The 16,406-nt window shown below is 38.8% G+C and overlaps 1 protein-coding gene across 1 annotated transcript; it reads right to left on the bottom strand.

Annotated features, from left to right (window-relative positions):
- Positions 1 to 8,159: 8,159 nt before the first annotated feature.
- On the bottom strand, positions 8,160 to 16,306 carry LOC126381891 (suppressor of hairless protein). The gene is made up of 4 exons (XM_050031454.1): positions 15,422 to 16,306; positions 14,810 to 15,054; positions 12,030 to 12,255; positions 8,160 to 8,831 (listed from the first exon to the last, which is right to left on the bottom strand). The coding sequence occupies exons 1-4, from the start codon at positions 16,271 to 16,273 to the stop codon at positions 8,646 to 8,648; spliced, it is 1,509 nt and encodes a 502-aa protein (XP_049887411.1). The 5' UTR covers positions 16,274 to 16,306; the 3' UTR covers positions 8,160 to 8,645.
- Between the last annotated feature and the right edge of the window lie 100 nt (positions 16,307 to 16,406).

Genomic DNA, 16,406 nt, shown 5'->3' with positions numbered 1-16,406 from the left:
TACCTATTCCACTCCAATCTCATCAGTCATCCCGTGATCATGGCACTTGCAACAGTGTCGAAATATCGGGAGTCTCATATCCCCATTTAAACGCGGTAAGAACCCGTTTTATTATGTGCTTTAATTGTGATATTTTATGTTACAATATGTAAATACTGGGGGGTTAAAATGGCCACATCGAAGCAATTCATCTAACAAAGCAATATTGCTTTTTGATATTTGTTTGCATCGCTTATTTACTTTTATATGCGCAAATGTCAAATTGCAATATCGCTTTCTTAGATGAATTGCGTCGATGTGGCAATTTTAACCCCCTGGTTGAAGTAAATAACTACAGAAAATATGGTATTATTTTCTTGTTGTTCGGTCTACGTAGATAGAGTTGGCGTCACCGCGTCATACATCGAGATAAGTATAATTAGTGGTACAATAACATCTCATTCTGTCTGAAGGCAACTGCCTTAATAGCGGTTGTGGATGCTAATCTCGTTGACATGAAAATCACTTCCATTTCCACAACGGTTGCGGACTTGAATGAAAATATTTTCCTAGAGTTTTCCGGATTGTTTCCTTAAAGTTTAAATCGGCTTTATGTTATGTTGGTTTTATATTTCTTCATATTTGCAAACTCTTCTTTTTCGTAAGGTAATTTGAAAACCTTATTAGTACCTGGCCAAAACTGAAGCATCGTTTTAAAGATAAAGAAGATCATGTATTTGAAATTAGAACTTGATAAACGAACAGTTAATTGTTCAGTTGTTGTTGGTGTCTCATCACTAATTTAAGGGCCACGCTCTTGTACAGTAGCATTCTTACGGTGCTACTTTTTAAGGAAAAATAAGGCAGTGGATTCCCTCTTGCCTTCCGCCCCGCAGTACCCTGTCTGACGCGAGTGGGATGGCGCCTGGAGTAGTCTATTTCAAAGCCGTACTCCTGTCCTCTGCTGGGGCATTTGGCGGCTCAATAGTAAACCTGACACCAGGGTTGATGAGGTTGGCAATCCACCTCACAACCCACACGATAGAATAAGAGTTACTGCTGATGTTGATGCAGTAACGTCAACTGATGTTGGTGTCTAGGGAGATGGATTTAGAAAATACTTATCAATTGAGGTGATCACGATGCCGATGTGCATTTGTCGCCAAAGCAAAGGAATGATCATAGAACTAAAACATCCGAATGTTCTAGAAACACCACGGCTCGCTGGTCATTAAGACAATTGAGCATAAAAATATAATTTTAATTGCTAATTTCGGGGCGGTCTACGCTCCCACGGCCGGAGATGACATGTTGGAAAACACCAGTGCGCGCCGTTTCCCACACTCTGCATATCTCGCCTCCATAGATCAACCCGCAGAATGTAAAAAGCAGACAATGATTCAATTGTGTGCACATTGCTTTCTCACAGTCCCCGTACAGATATAATCGCACACTTAATTAGTGCAGGTAAATGACCAATAAACACTGTTCCGGGTGGTGCGGACACGGCGACCGCTGGAGTAAGCGGAAAATGTGGAAAACCTCAAGTACCAAGTTGCCTATTAGAGAGCCGGATGCAGTAGATCCTGAAAGGACTATTTTCAAGACAATGACAATTTTTTTGCCGTCATCAATCGATAGTTACGTGGTGAACTCACGTCACACTCTGTCATCTCACACACGCACTGCTGCCGTGGCTACGGGAGGGTCCTTAGGTACTGGCCCCGCCTTCGCGGTCTAGCCCACAGGGTGGGACCCCATTGGGGAAGGCCCAGTGAGCCGCCTGTGTTTAGGCGCGGGCTGGTCTTCTTCTTCGTCTTCAGGTTTCTGCTGTTGCCCTGGCTGCCGCTCCACGCGTGAGGTCCCTTGGGTAGCAATGGGAGCGTTTTCTCCGCGACTGCGGTGCCGAGGAGTCGTCCGGTAGTCTGGTGTAGTGCGGGGCGATGGTTATCATGGTCCCAGGCCACAGATAGATAGATAGCCGGATGCAGTAGATCCTGAAAGGACTATTTTCAAGACAATGACATGTTTTTTTGCCGTCATCAATCGATAGTTACGTGGTGAAGTCACGTCATGAACTAACTCACGTCATCGATGAAAAACTAATGATCGCTGACACGCAAGTCGACTACTGCTATCATTATACGTGTGGGTGTTAGCTTTTTGCAATGCGCCATCGAGAGAAAAAAAAACATAACATAACCTCACGAGTAATTCCCAATTGAGGTAGTCAGGGGTGATCGCAAGATGAACCCACACCTCACCGAGATTTCTGTTACAGAAAAAAAATGTTTTAACAAACTTCCGATTGCTCTGTTGGTCATTTGTTAAGGCTTGTTAGCTAGTATATAGCTTTTTGGCACGATTTTAGATCCCTCAAGTAAATCTGTGTCGGTTTATAATATATAAACGTATTGAGCCGGCTTTATTGGACATTTAGTTATATGTCTCTCCCATAGTTAGGGCAAGATCGAAATAAGTATTTGGGCTATTTGACTTCTAGAAACTTTAATACCTATATTATTTAGATTTTTAAATACGAGTAATGTACATTGATTACCAAAGATGATTGTTAAAATAAAACAAATCCTTAAAATACAATATGGTCAGCCAAACTGGACCAATTTGTGATAAATGTTTTCTTGCCAGTGGTTGCCTGGAAGAAATCACTGCTTAGCAATAAGTCCGCCAGATTGTTCTGTTTCTATCGTCGCTGTGTGTAAAACTTGTTTTTTATATTTGTATTGTATTGTCAGTATCTCTCCGCATCGAACCCGTCCTTCCCCTATGTAGGTACCTATGCGTTTAGACGACGCAATCGGCTACGAAGTAGGTAGGTAAGTAGGTATTTAATGTGTGTATATTTTAATGTTGTAAATGAATGAATGTGTCGTAGGTTTTACCTAAATAAACTTTTTTATTATTATTTTTTAAGTCAAACTGAACCAAATTGTAGGTATACTCGTAAACTAAACGTTTCCACTACTAGACATTTGTCGAGCGACATGTGTCCCTAGAGACATCGGGTGATATCACACGGCGCGCCAGACTTCGCCCGTCGATAACTATTCTCTACAACTGCAGCGCAATATCGCGAGATAAGAAGTTGTCACTCGACAAATGGTACGAATTGGGGACGAAGTTTAATAGCAAGTGCGAGTCGCTATCTCACGATTTGTACCGTGCCCTCACGGACACCGCATAGAGTTGAGTAAACTTTTGCCTGTCACCATATATGATATGATATGACTCATATCCATCTAAGACTTCGTATTAAAAGCGGCGACAAGTTGTCTCCTAATTGCTTGTATATGTCTACCCCATTGGTAATTATGGGCGTGAGTTTTTGTATGTATGTTTTGCACACATACACTGCACATAAAGTACTTATTACCTACTATGTAGTACTTTACAACCTCGTCAAATGCGATACTTTTTACGAAACGTCAAAACGAAAGTTTTCTTTGGAGTTTGTATGGAAATACTGTCCTGTGAAGTCTATAATAAAAACGGTCAAACGTCGTACTCATTGTTACTTAATTCATAAATTAAATTCGAAAATAAGTCGAAAAGTAAAATGAGATTGATTTTTGATCATCTTAGACAGGGTTCTATTGCTAGATTAGCATTTTATAATTTATCTTTGATGAAGTCAAATCATCATGTTACTTTCGGACGACCGGGTGACTGTAATTTCCTAACCTGAAGATTCTTGCTTCCGAAGGTTGGTCCCGGTTACTACTTACTGATGTAAGTACGTAGTCGATAGGGACTTTCGGCGGCACAATAATAACCCTTACAGGTTGGTCATCCTCACAAACCACACGATAGAAAAGTCCGTCTTCTATAAACGATATAAGCAGTCACTGCACGGCATAAAGTAGATGGGTAAATAGATCAATTGTATCAAATCGTAAAAATCGTGTAATTTTAAGACTGATGTCTTTGTGTGTGTGGCTTTTATATATAATACAGCCTCCGTGGTGAAGTGGTTAGAGCATTAGGCTCACGATCTGGAGATCCGGGTTCGATTCCCGATGGGGGACATTATCGAAATCACTTTGTGAGACTGTCCTTTGTATGGTAAAGACTTTTCAGACTTGAATCACCTGATTGTCCGAAAAAGTAAGATTATTCCGTGCTTCGGAGGGCACGTTAAGCCGTTAGTCCCGGCTATTAGCCGTAAAAACACCTCCACCAACCCACATTGGAGCAGCGTGGTCCATACCCCCATACACCCTCCGGTTGATTGAGGGGAGGCATGTGCCCAGTAGTGGGATGTATATAGGCTGTTTATGTATGTATATGTAATAAGTATTTTATATTCTTTCTTCCAAACCCAAATACAAGGATCAAGGATCAATCAAGGGACAGGGATCGTATTTAAGGAACATAAGTTGCTGACAGTCTTTGTTGAGATATAGCTTTACCTACCCCATTAAGAATGCCAGCCTGAGTTGAGAATGTCCAAGAGTAAAAAACACAAAGGTACCTAGATCGTGCATGTCGACCACCATCGCTTTTACACAAGGACATTAGCAAACAATTGAAAGTAGCAGGATGCCATTACGTTACATAAACAATTATCTCCGCAATTACTCAATTATAATTATAATACGGAAATGACTCTTAGCAGGATATGGGGAAGCCCGATTACGGCGATTTAGCTCAGATAAAAGATGATTTACATGTGATTTTCTACATTTGCCGGCGATTAGTGGGGCCGTCATTATCAGCCCGTCTTACGGTGTAATGAGGCGTCATTCATTGCATGCACAATTGCTTGTGTAGTACCTACTTCAAGCCCGCGTCCATAGATCGGCGGCAGAAATAGCACAATTACGTTTCAATACATCGACTCGGACGAGCACCAATTGACTCAATTACGTACCAATTTTCATTGTATTTCATTGAATATTACAGACCGCATTCACATGTCATAAATATTAATCCTGTTTTTCATGAATCTCGGCTACGAACAATGGCGGATCGCTATAAACTTGTGATAATTATCTGAGGTCAGAGCCAGCGGGGCGGAACGCTATGTGGGGGAAGACACTTGTTATTATCATGTGAAGACTTTTTGAAGACGTTCCCACAGAAGTTAGTCGAGGCAGTGATTTCTTGATTATCTGATTCATAAGTAGTTAATTACACTTGACCTCTCAGTTTTAATTAAACAATGTGATAGAGAAGCGAGATCCGCCCGGCGTGAGAACTTTTGGCAATGTAATTATACAAACAGTAACAACCACAGTCGAAACCGTAGCTAAAGTGACATGCTCATGAGTTTGTAGAACCCCAAATATGTATACACTTTGCAACCAACTTTAATATGTATTCACTTTTTTGACAAATAAAACCGAAGTATGTATAGTGCGACGGGGTTCTAAAGTGGGTACATAATATTGCTCATGACTGTACGTCAGACGCGTGAGCACGTTTCGCCAAGAGGTAAACGATTATGACACTCGAAAAATACAAGTACAATTGACATAAGGTGACATCTCAATCCCATACATTTTTATCACTGTGCCCCATAGACCTCGTATAACAAATAGACAACCAATCTCGCAAGCGACGGCAACCGATATTGCACTTTATTTGAACAGCCACAACATCTTACTTTGAGGGAACGAACTTATACTATCTACATTAATGTAAACGTATTTACAACACGGTTCGGACGCTTTTTTAGAAAAACTCTTTGGTGAATGTGAGTCTATTTGATTATGAGATCTCAGTGTTGTGTCCAAATATTTCCGAGAAATGCGTTTCGGAGGGTTGTGACTTTCTACATTTGACTGTTATCCCTTCGCGGGTTAGAAGGTCAGTCAGGCAGTTGTTTCTGTAACCGGATCTGTCAAATCTTCATGTTAGGTGAGCGGTTTTATCACTATCCATTCTCGTAACTGTTTGCAACTTGGCTAAGTACATGTACAAAGATTACATGCACGCGTGACGTCAGCCTGTGAAAGGTGTTTCCGGCGCAATAAAAGCAATGTTCATTTAAATTCAATTTTATTAAAAAATATTCATATCTCAAAATTACTGCTCTAAACGTTTCACAGTTGTACAGTGAGTTGACAATATATCGAGCAGCCGTTTAATATGATCACTTGTCAAAAGTAGAAATATGTACCAAATGTAAACTGATAAAAATGTACGATTAAGTATTACATAAAAGTTTGCTCATCATTTCATACAAATCGACGACAATGTTACGGCTCAATGTAATCATAATTTCATAGTAATACTGTTACTATACCAATTCCATAAAATTATTTTGTAATTCAATGTTCGCTACAAAAATATTGATATCTTTTGTACTTCTCATTACATTTTCCGTATGGAATGTTTGAAATCACACTTTTATTAAAAATACACACCAAATCAATATTCAAAATTATAGATTTCCTAAATAATTAATTTCGCTTAAATAAATATAATTTCATTTGCGAGTTTTGTTTTTTAAAACAATAGAAAAAATCGTGTACTATGGACTAAAGCTACTTATCTATAAGTTGTTCGTAAAATCTCGGTAGATATATATACGCACAGCGGTGCTAAGTGTGGTGTTGGTGTACCTATTGGTGCAGGCAAACTGTGAGCCAATCTCGGCTAAAGGGTTTCACTAATAACACTCGACGTCACCCCTTGATAAAGATGCGAGATTCAAGATGGATTGGTCAATTTTTTTTTTCTAGAAATAAAGCGAAATAAACGACTCATTGGTGCTAATTCCTGTAAATACCATCTAATTTTATTTTAAGTTATATCTGTCATTTTTTATCCGCCGAAAAGGAAAGGGACAGGTAATCGACAAGCATACAATTTATGGAACACACGTCAATTTTAAGCACAAATCTAAAACAACCGTCTAAAAATTTTACATTGGCCAATAATCCGACAGAATTAAGTTGACAGCACACGTCAAACGGTTTGCATACCAGCAAGGTACCGTTTTGATTCGCACGGGTTATTCATTCATTTACTCATTCTTCCTAAAATTAAGAGCTGTCACCTTTCCTTTTCGGCGGATAAGAAAATGACAGGTATAACTTAAAGTGAAATTAGGAGGTGTCTGCAGGAATCGGGACCATTGTATCGATTCACTATTGCAGTTCGCTTCTGAATATTTACGTCTTCACCCCAAGTAAAGAGCTTATACAATACATAGAGGCATATGAAGCTAAATAAATAGAAATCAAACATTAGCTATGAATAGAAATATGTAGAATATACTACACCGACAAGAGCGTTGCTCTGAAGGTAAAGCCCTACACTCTTTACAAATTAGCATGATTAGATTAGTGACATATCTCTCGTCTCTTTCGCGCTAAGCGTTGCACTATATTTCTGTCCTGCTGTCATTCTACTAGGTCAATTTTCCGATCAATCTGTCTCAGATCGCACATCGCTAGACTTGAGTGACATCGGTATTCACTAGTGTGGTGGAGCCTTAAATCAATATAAACAGAACCGAGCGAGTGAGACGCGACTACCTAACTACACTTAGGTTTTGGCTTTCTTAACAATTCTCAGCGAATTCTCACTAAACTTAAATAATTTACAAATAATTCAAACCAGTACTCGAACACGCTAAACAATCTCGATTATCCTCAACCCAGCTAAACTTACATTAACTAATCAAATTGTAATTATTTAACACAATGACTTGTCATGGATATTACAGCTATTTGGCCCCGAAGAAACAAATCTATAGGAGAGAGATCCTTTACCATTTTCATAAAATACACACATTACGAATGTTTTAAAAATAGTTCCGTGTTAAATGCTGGTGTAGGAAATGCTACCGAATGTAGCGACTGCAACATCAGTGGATTTCATAAAAGCAGAATATTTAATTATATAGCTTAAACACAATAAGCAAATTGCACATAAAGTCGCCTTATACTTAGGGGAAACCATGTAAGAGCCTTTTTCGAACATTCGCTTCGAACATTGTGTAAGAACTCGATTTTATATAATATTTTTTTAGGATAAAAATCGTGACTATAATTTATTACCAAGATTAAACTAGCGTGTCTTTTGCAATGGTTTATTTGCGACAATTACGTTCTATGGTTGTTCAAAAAGGCGCTTCCGAGATTTTCACCTTAAGGCGACAATAATATGGTTTAAACAACCAGTCTTATTGCTATTGCTATTGCCAGTAAATTATTGCTATTAATTCTTACTTTACTTTATGTTTATAGTATTTTGGTGTCATAATCTCGAACATACAAACATAATCTAATATTACTTTCGTATTTAGGCACACAACTGTCGTAGTCCTGTATCGCCTTGCGAATCTAGCCTTTACAAGTAAATCAATTGACTTATACGGCTTCCACTTTACCATAATAAAGCTTTTATCCCTTTTAGTATGACCCCTAGCACTTAAACATTTGTTTCACATGTAAAAAATAGCAGTCTACACTACTATCCGCACACAATTACCGACCGGATCCGTCAACTACATCACTACAGTCAATAGACATTAGGCACTATCGAGCTAATTACAAAATGTCTTTGAATCACTCACCAAATCACTAGTCACGTTGGCATTTGTCACTTTAAGCGTTTACTTCTTTGTTGTTCTAGATGGTTCTTTGGAGGTTGGTTGGTTACTGCAGGCTGTCTTCTAGCCTGCAGTCCATGGGCTATTGCAGGGTGTTGTCTGGCAGGCGGTGCGTGTGTGCGTCGTGGTGCCAGCCGGCTGCGGGCTCGGGTCGCATGACGTCATCCACGGGCGGGCACACGGGCCGCGGGCCCGGCTCCGGCGTGTATGTGAACGTCAGCCCCGTAGCGTATATAATGCCATCGTTTCTCACTAGAGACACCGGCACCTGAAGCGGAGGAGATATTCTATTACTCTTTGCGACCTACGAGAGGATAAAACAACCATTTTATTCCTCGTTTAGTCAAAAACATTTGCTACATGCTGTGGATTCTGGCAGAGATAAACTTTGTTTTAATTTAGATTGACAATGGCCCCGATTCCTGCAGACCTAAAGTTATTACTGTCATTTTCTTATCCGCCGAAAATGAAAGGGACAGATGATTGACAGCTCTTAATTTTAGGAAGAATGAGTAAATTAATGAATAACCCGGGCGAACCAAAAAGGTATCTCGCTGGTATGCAAACCGTTTGACGTGTGCTGTCAACTTAATTCTGTCGGATTATTAGCCAATGCATATTTTTTATAGGTTATTTTATTTTAGATTTGTGCTTAATATTGACATGTGTTTCATAAATTTTATGCTTGTCGATTACCCGTCCCTTTCCTTTTCGGCGGATAAGAAAATGACAGGTATATTTTAAAATAAAATTAGATGGTGTTTACAGGAATTAGCACCATTAGGCATACTCTGGACACTTCATACAAAAACCCTCGTTTTACACAGACACTACACGTTGGTAAGACTAAAGTAAGACCAATAGGGGGTGAGGTAAACCTAGCTCAGCCGCTGGTGGGGAGCGGAGAGTTGTCGTGCTGTGTGAGTATTATTCCTTATGTGAGTATTATTCCTTATTCTAGAATAAAAAGTATTTAATTGGTAGATGTTCCGTTACCAAATATTTGGGAACATATGGGCGATAGATAAAGTTTTATTACGCTCATTACGACTACTGTATTTATCATTAGTGACTGAAAGTACTTTATACAAATTGTCATGCTTTGTAGCGTAAATGAATTAGCATGTTCAGTTTGGCTTTAATTTCAAATTCAAATTCGTTTACTGCAAAAAAATGTGGTACATATGTGGTAGTAAAAGTAATAAAAATTATAGTTTCACACATTTCGCTTAAAGTAGCATGCAAAAAAAATGTTTCGTTATATGATATGACTCCTCAATCCAATGTAAAAAGAACATTACAATTAAATTAAATGTCAGACGGTTATCATAGGAAATAATACAATTTGATGAGCACTAGTACAGTATTTGTATATATAGCTTAACTTACATGTAAAAGTGTTTTTGTTAGCAAACCTAATAAAAAAAAAATAAGAATACTAGGTATTTTTATAGCTGTCAGACTAAAAGAAACTTGAGCCTACAAAAATTGGCACAATTTTGTTAGTACTTCTTAAAATTGTAAGTTTTAAAACAGAGGCCGCCAACCTTTTGTAATTTCTTTAATGAGTTGCAAACACGCTAACAAGTCTCACGTACCTATATTAAAATAAAAATGCATCATTTTAATGTCCATTTCTCAGGGTAAAACGGTTGGAAACTTCTGCTTTAAACGCACTCGACCGTAGCAATCTACATACAACTTTATTAATACTTTTCTTTTGCTATTTGATTTTCACCCGTGTGAAAATTATTAAGCAACTCACGGCTTCTAAACTATACAAATTAGTGCTTATTTTAACGACCTCCGGGGTCCATTAGCCTCACGATCCGAAGGTCCTGGGTTCGAATCCCAGTGGGGTAATATCACAAAAATTACTTTGTGATCCCTAGTTTGGTTAGGACATTACAGGCTGATCACCTGATTGTACGAAAGTAAGATAATCTGTGCTTCGGAGGGCACGTTAAGTCGTTGGTCCCGATGTAAAAGTAAGTAGTCGTTACATGAGCCATGTCAGGGACCTTTGGCGGCTCAATAATAACCCTGACACCAGGGTTGATGAGGTTGGTAATTCACCTCACAACCCACACGATAGAAGAAGTGCTTATTTGGAAAACAGTCTTAAAAATAACTTTCGATTTATACTTGACAAAACCAACAAACTAGAGCAAGCATTTTCTTGTTATGTTACTAGATGATAGATTGCGCGCATATATAAACAACATATACACGTCCCACTGCTGGGCACAGGCCTCCCCTCAATCAACCGGAGAGGGTATGGAGCATATTCCTTTTGGTGGAGGTGTTTCTACGGCTAATAGCCGGGACCAACGGCTTAACGTGCCCTCCGAAGCACGGAATCATCTTACTTTCACCAGAAGAAGTTTTCTTTTTTCTTTTTTTTCTTATTTGCACCATTACGTGATATTATTATGTGTTGATTGTCGACATGATGGTATATAACTAAATAAGATGTTCTGATAATGTAGTACAAATGAATGGAAATCTATTTCCCCTGGGAGGAATAATTTGGTAGAAATAGGTGGAAGCACTGGGCGTGTCCCTATTGCTATTAACTGGGCACAAATCGTGGAAACCGCGTAATATGATATTCAAACTGATAGTCGAATTCATTGGTTTAGAGGTCGAGTCGGGGCCTATGGCATTATTTTTTGACACCATTTATTTTAACCATAAATAAATAAATAAAATGTAGCGGGACTGCGGGACAGAGCAGTATGTTATCCATAAAGCTTTTTATTATTTTTTCTAGTGAAGTAGAACGAGTTTATGGTCATACGCCATAATTGCAAAACCTGATTCGGAAGCGGCACTTGAACGTAAACTTGACAAATAAATTACTGTGCAACAATCATTATTGAAGGAGAATGGCGCACAGAATTAAAAATAGATTAGATAGAGTACTTAGTACCTACATAATACGCTTTGTTACAACACGTAAATTGGCTGTTTGTTAGTTTTCGGATAAGTATTTAAAAAATTACAGAATCTCATTTTGTACCTCTTAAAACATTTTATTTTCTCGAAAAAGCTTTATATAATAGAAAAAGAAAACATAGTTTTCTTCAATTATTTTAAATTTCGCGCGAAAACGTTTGGTCACGTGACATTTCGCCCTGTGACGTCACATCTCAACAAACAAAGAACTTGAAACCTGACAGATAGTTTTTGTTTATTTTGTAAAATGTGACGTCACACGAAGGTTAATCATGGCCGCCCTTGTTTCGGGTCTGTAATACACAGATAAAAAAACGCATTCTTATTTTGTAAAAATTAAATATTTAAAAATGATCTTAAGAAAAAAGAAACTAATAGCAATAATTTTCGTTAAATGATAAACTACCATATCCGACATATTTCATATTATATTGTTTACAACTGTCAAGTAACCAATTGTAAATGTATTCGTAGTAGTCCAAGAAATCAGTAGGCTTTAGAAACTTACCTGAGTAGGTTGCCGCACCCATAGCCACTGCCCTCTAAACTGAGATATATCTGGCACGACACACAGCATCGACTCGGCGCAGCGGTACATGGTCTCCGCTTCCACGTCTCCGAACCACACTTGGAGCGAGGGCGTGAAGTTGTCTCCAGCCAGCTCCAACATTGCCACGTCCCCTCCGCCGTTTAGGTTCAACGAGTGGACTAGTGGAACTGGTGTCACTGGCGATCTGATGGAGAAGAAACTTTGGTGAGGGATTTGAATATGCTAATGAAAGAAGCTGCACGTCCTCTGATGGGAAATTGAATCGGAGAGTATCCCTATAGCGTAATCGATGGGAAAATCCGCACGGTACGTCGTTTTTTTGTATATTTGGTATAAATTCAGAAAATGCGGATACTATGTCGGAGCATTCCTGAAACAACGCATTTCAACCGTACGAACCGTTTCGCACTGAATCCGAATTCACGAAACAAACATTCCGAAATAGTTACAGTTTACGGATTAGATCCGATTTTCGTCGTCCGATTTTTCTAGATCAATATTTTCAGGAATTCGGATCGCAGTGCGAAATCGCTATAAGGTGTCCACGACCATACGCGGTGCTCCGTACGGTCCGCAAAATAGGCGCCCAGATGTCGAGTTGCTGAAAACGGCCCGCGTATACCAATAATGTGCCTACCAGATTGTAAATTAATACGATTTCCTTTTGATTTAAGAATTAAGTTCGATGAATTTCACCCAGAAAACCTGAGTTGGGTGATTTTTTTTTGAAAATAGTACAAGAAAATAGTGTCCGCTTTGATTGACAGTGGAAACGCTGCTTTAATAATACTACCTTAAATTGGCGGGCTTTTTTTTAGATTGACAGTGGAAACGCTGCTTTAATACTTCCTTAAATTGGCGGGCTTTTTTTTTTAAATTGTTCTTACCTGTGATCTGATCCTATCTGTCTAAGGAATAAAGATCTTTTTACATAACTCTTGCGCTATTTTACGGCAGTTGGAAGTTATTTAACTGACAATGATGTAAAATCTGGACACATTCCAAATTGAATGTTTATTCTCACGAGCTAAAGTACCGCGGGCTATCTATCGTCAGCGATACGCCTAGCGCCTTTACGAGATAATAAAGGCACTTATAACGGCCTCCGTGTCTAATGGTTAGAAAGTCGGTCTCTCGATCTTGAGGCCCCGTGTTCCATTCCCGGCGAGGTCATATCACATGAAACCACTTTGTGATGTAATCCCTAGTTTGGTTAGAACATTGCAGGCTGATCACCCGATTGTCAAAAAGTAAGACGGTCCGTGCTTCGTAGGGCACGTTAAGCAGTCGGTGGCGGCTACTAATCCATTACTTACGAGTAAATTCTTTATTTTTTTAACTATCGCTGTCGTAATCGTAAGAGACGACACTACTACTTCTTGTCCTTAGTATTTGTTTTAGATAATTAGAGCAGAATAAGGGACACATTCCTCAAAAAAATATAGATGGCGCTGTGCAACATTGCTTTCGTTTTCTTTTCACGGATAACAGACATAATTTATCTTTTCTTTGTTTTTGTGTATACTCGTTAATGATGACCCTTGTTATTACACCCAAGTACAACACATCTTCCACCCACTATTATTCTGATAAAAATAAAGAGAAGCAATATAAGTAGCAACATAATTCTATACGTATTTGATATAAATATCAAGCAACGATTATTTTTATATATGCCTCTGCCATTACATGATATTTTTGAATAATAATGAGACAATAGGTAATAATCACGTAGGAGTTACGTATACAGCGCCTATGTTTTTTGGGGAAGTGGCCCAGAAGTCCCTCATTGAATTAGTGGATTTTAAAAAAAGTGATCAAATACAAACATGGTAATCTTATCAATTTGGGCATTTGTAAGTATAGTCGCAATTCATAGGGGATTTATGATAGACTTGAATTGAATCATTTGTACTTCCTTACCTATAAAAATTATGATGTTTATTCGAATAACATTCGTGTTAAATCTACTTCCATAAAATTTGTTCAAAATATTTATTTATTTAACAGTTTATAAAAGTCAAGTTGTTCACTCAAAGTTCGCCTGGAGGAGATTGCTACTTAGCAATAAGGCCGCCTGTTGTACTCTTTATATTTCTCTTTTGTTTTTGTACTTTCTGTGTGTGCAATATTTGTTATGGTATGTTAGGACTGACAAATATATGCTTTCTGTAATTGTTTTGTGAAAATTTTTAAGTGATTTTATTGTCTTGTTTTTGTGTGTGGAGTCCTTTTGTAATAAATAATTTCTATTCTATTCAGATGGTAATTTATGTATTATCTTTTTATATTTACTGTTATTATTAGAATATTTGAAATAAGAAATGTAAGTAACATCTTATTGTGACAATATGATTGAATTATCAGATACTTATTTTTTCTCACGCACGATACATTACTAAGCGCCTGTTTTTGCGCCGCCGGGGTCCGCAGGGTACTCTCTTGGCAAATAATAGGTACCTACGTAATTAACGATTAATGGCCGTGAGGAAAATTAATGGATTTAATAAATTTTGTTAATAATTTTTAAAGCAAAAGTTAATCCATTACTTGAAAGATTAACTTCGTCAATTAACAGTTAACTGAATTAAGAATATATGTAATGTAAAATTGATAATGTTAAATAGTTTTTTTCTTTTTTTTCATTTTTGTACCCAAACATGCGGTCGGTTGACTGACCATAAGCAGTTTTGATGGTTTGGTGAAAAATGTTAAATTGATAATAATTATTTATTTACCTGACCGGTCCCATGCCCTCATAGAACTGGTACTCCGCTTTATCAGTGGATATGATAGTCCAACAAGCTCCGTCGTTGATCATCTCTTTGTTCGGCTCCTTAGGGCAAGGTGTAGCTTGGAACTGTATGATACGCTCCTGAGATAAACATAGGTACATCCGTTCCGTGTCCTTCATGTAAAACGCACATTTGTGAAGCTGGGATACAGGGTCGTCTGCCTCCAGTAGGGCCATCTGTTTGTCAACCTAAACAAATATTTCTATATTAGAATTTGGAACACTTTACGTATAACAAATCTACTCATAGTAAACAGAAAAAGAAAGATACTGATTGCAGATATAGCCAGAAAAAAAAAAAGAATTTTGTAACAAATAAAAAAAAATATATAAAATAAAATGTGCCAATGGGGTTGAATCTGTATTTATTAGCTTACTTAAGAAAAGAGTAGGTAACTTCAATTTTAATAAAAAAATGTAACTTGTTTTTATATGAATGTGAGAACATCTTTTATTATAATATACATACTACTCAGAAAGTCTACAAGAAAGTTTCTAAGCAAGCTTTATTTACATAGACTATGTTGAATCTATTTAAACTCTAAATAATATTTACCTTTCTTATTATGAGCCTTGGTAACGCCATGCCTGTGACAGAGCATACTAGTTTCACAGTAGACCCGTAATGCACATATCCATCTCTCACAGCAAATTCCTCTGATTCACTCTCATTGTCATCTAGTAGGTGAATGGTGAACGCTCCCCACTGGGTGGATGAGGCATGGAAATTGCCATTTTCTACATGCAGATACCTTGTAGACACAGTCTGTGACCTCAGTCTATTAAATAAAGCAACTTTCGTCCCACTGGCGATACACAAATCTGCATTCTTCAATGACTGCTTTTTCTTAGAAGGTTTCGAGATAACTTTTATCCTTTTACTATTAAATATACCAATATCATGACCATTCCCATAAAACATTTTGACAGACAGCATAAAGTGTTTCCTTTTATCAGAATCTGATATGTACAAGGTTTTGGCGGCACAGTATTGCTTGCCATTATTTAAGTCTAACTGCTGCATATCCTGGTCAGAGTTGCCAATGCCAATGAAGGCGCATAGTTGAGCCGCTTGCTCCGTTTCTCCCTCCCTCAGCATGCGCTCGCGACGCAATCGCCAGCCATCTCCGAACAAGTAAATACAGGGGGGCGGACAGAAGAAACGTTTTTCGTTGCCATAAGACTTCTGGGCAACTTTAGCGTGCAGGATGACGACGACCATGTCGGAGCGGTCCCGCAGGTAGCGCTCCATGGCCTCACGCGTGAGGCGGCGCTCCTCGGGGCGGTAGGCGCCGGCGCCGGGCCCCGCGGCGCTGGCGTAGCGCGGGAACAGCGCGCCGTGCTGCGGCGGCGGCGACACCCCGCCACCCGCCACGCCGCCCGCGCCGCTCCCGAACTGGTGCGGCATGCTCGCCACGGCTCCCGCTCACCTATCTCCGTGCTTCATACCCTACCGGGCTTGACTCACTGCTCGCATAGCGCCGGTTCGGCGGGCTCACGAGGACTCACTTACGGGAAGCATCGTCTGAGTGCACGTAAAC

The sequence above is a fragment of the Pectinophora gossypiella genome, chromosome 1, assembly GCF_024362695.1.
Source record: "Pectinophora gossypiella chromosome 1, ilPecGoss1.1, whole genome shotgun sequence".
Lineage (NCBI taxonomy): Eukaryota > Metazoa > Arthropoda > Insecta > Lepidoptera > Gelechiidae > Pectinophora > Pectinophora gossypiella.
The sequence above is the reverse complement of the archived record's forward strand: the minus strand, read 5'-3'. Positions and strand labels throughout refer to the sequence as shown.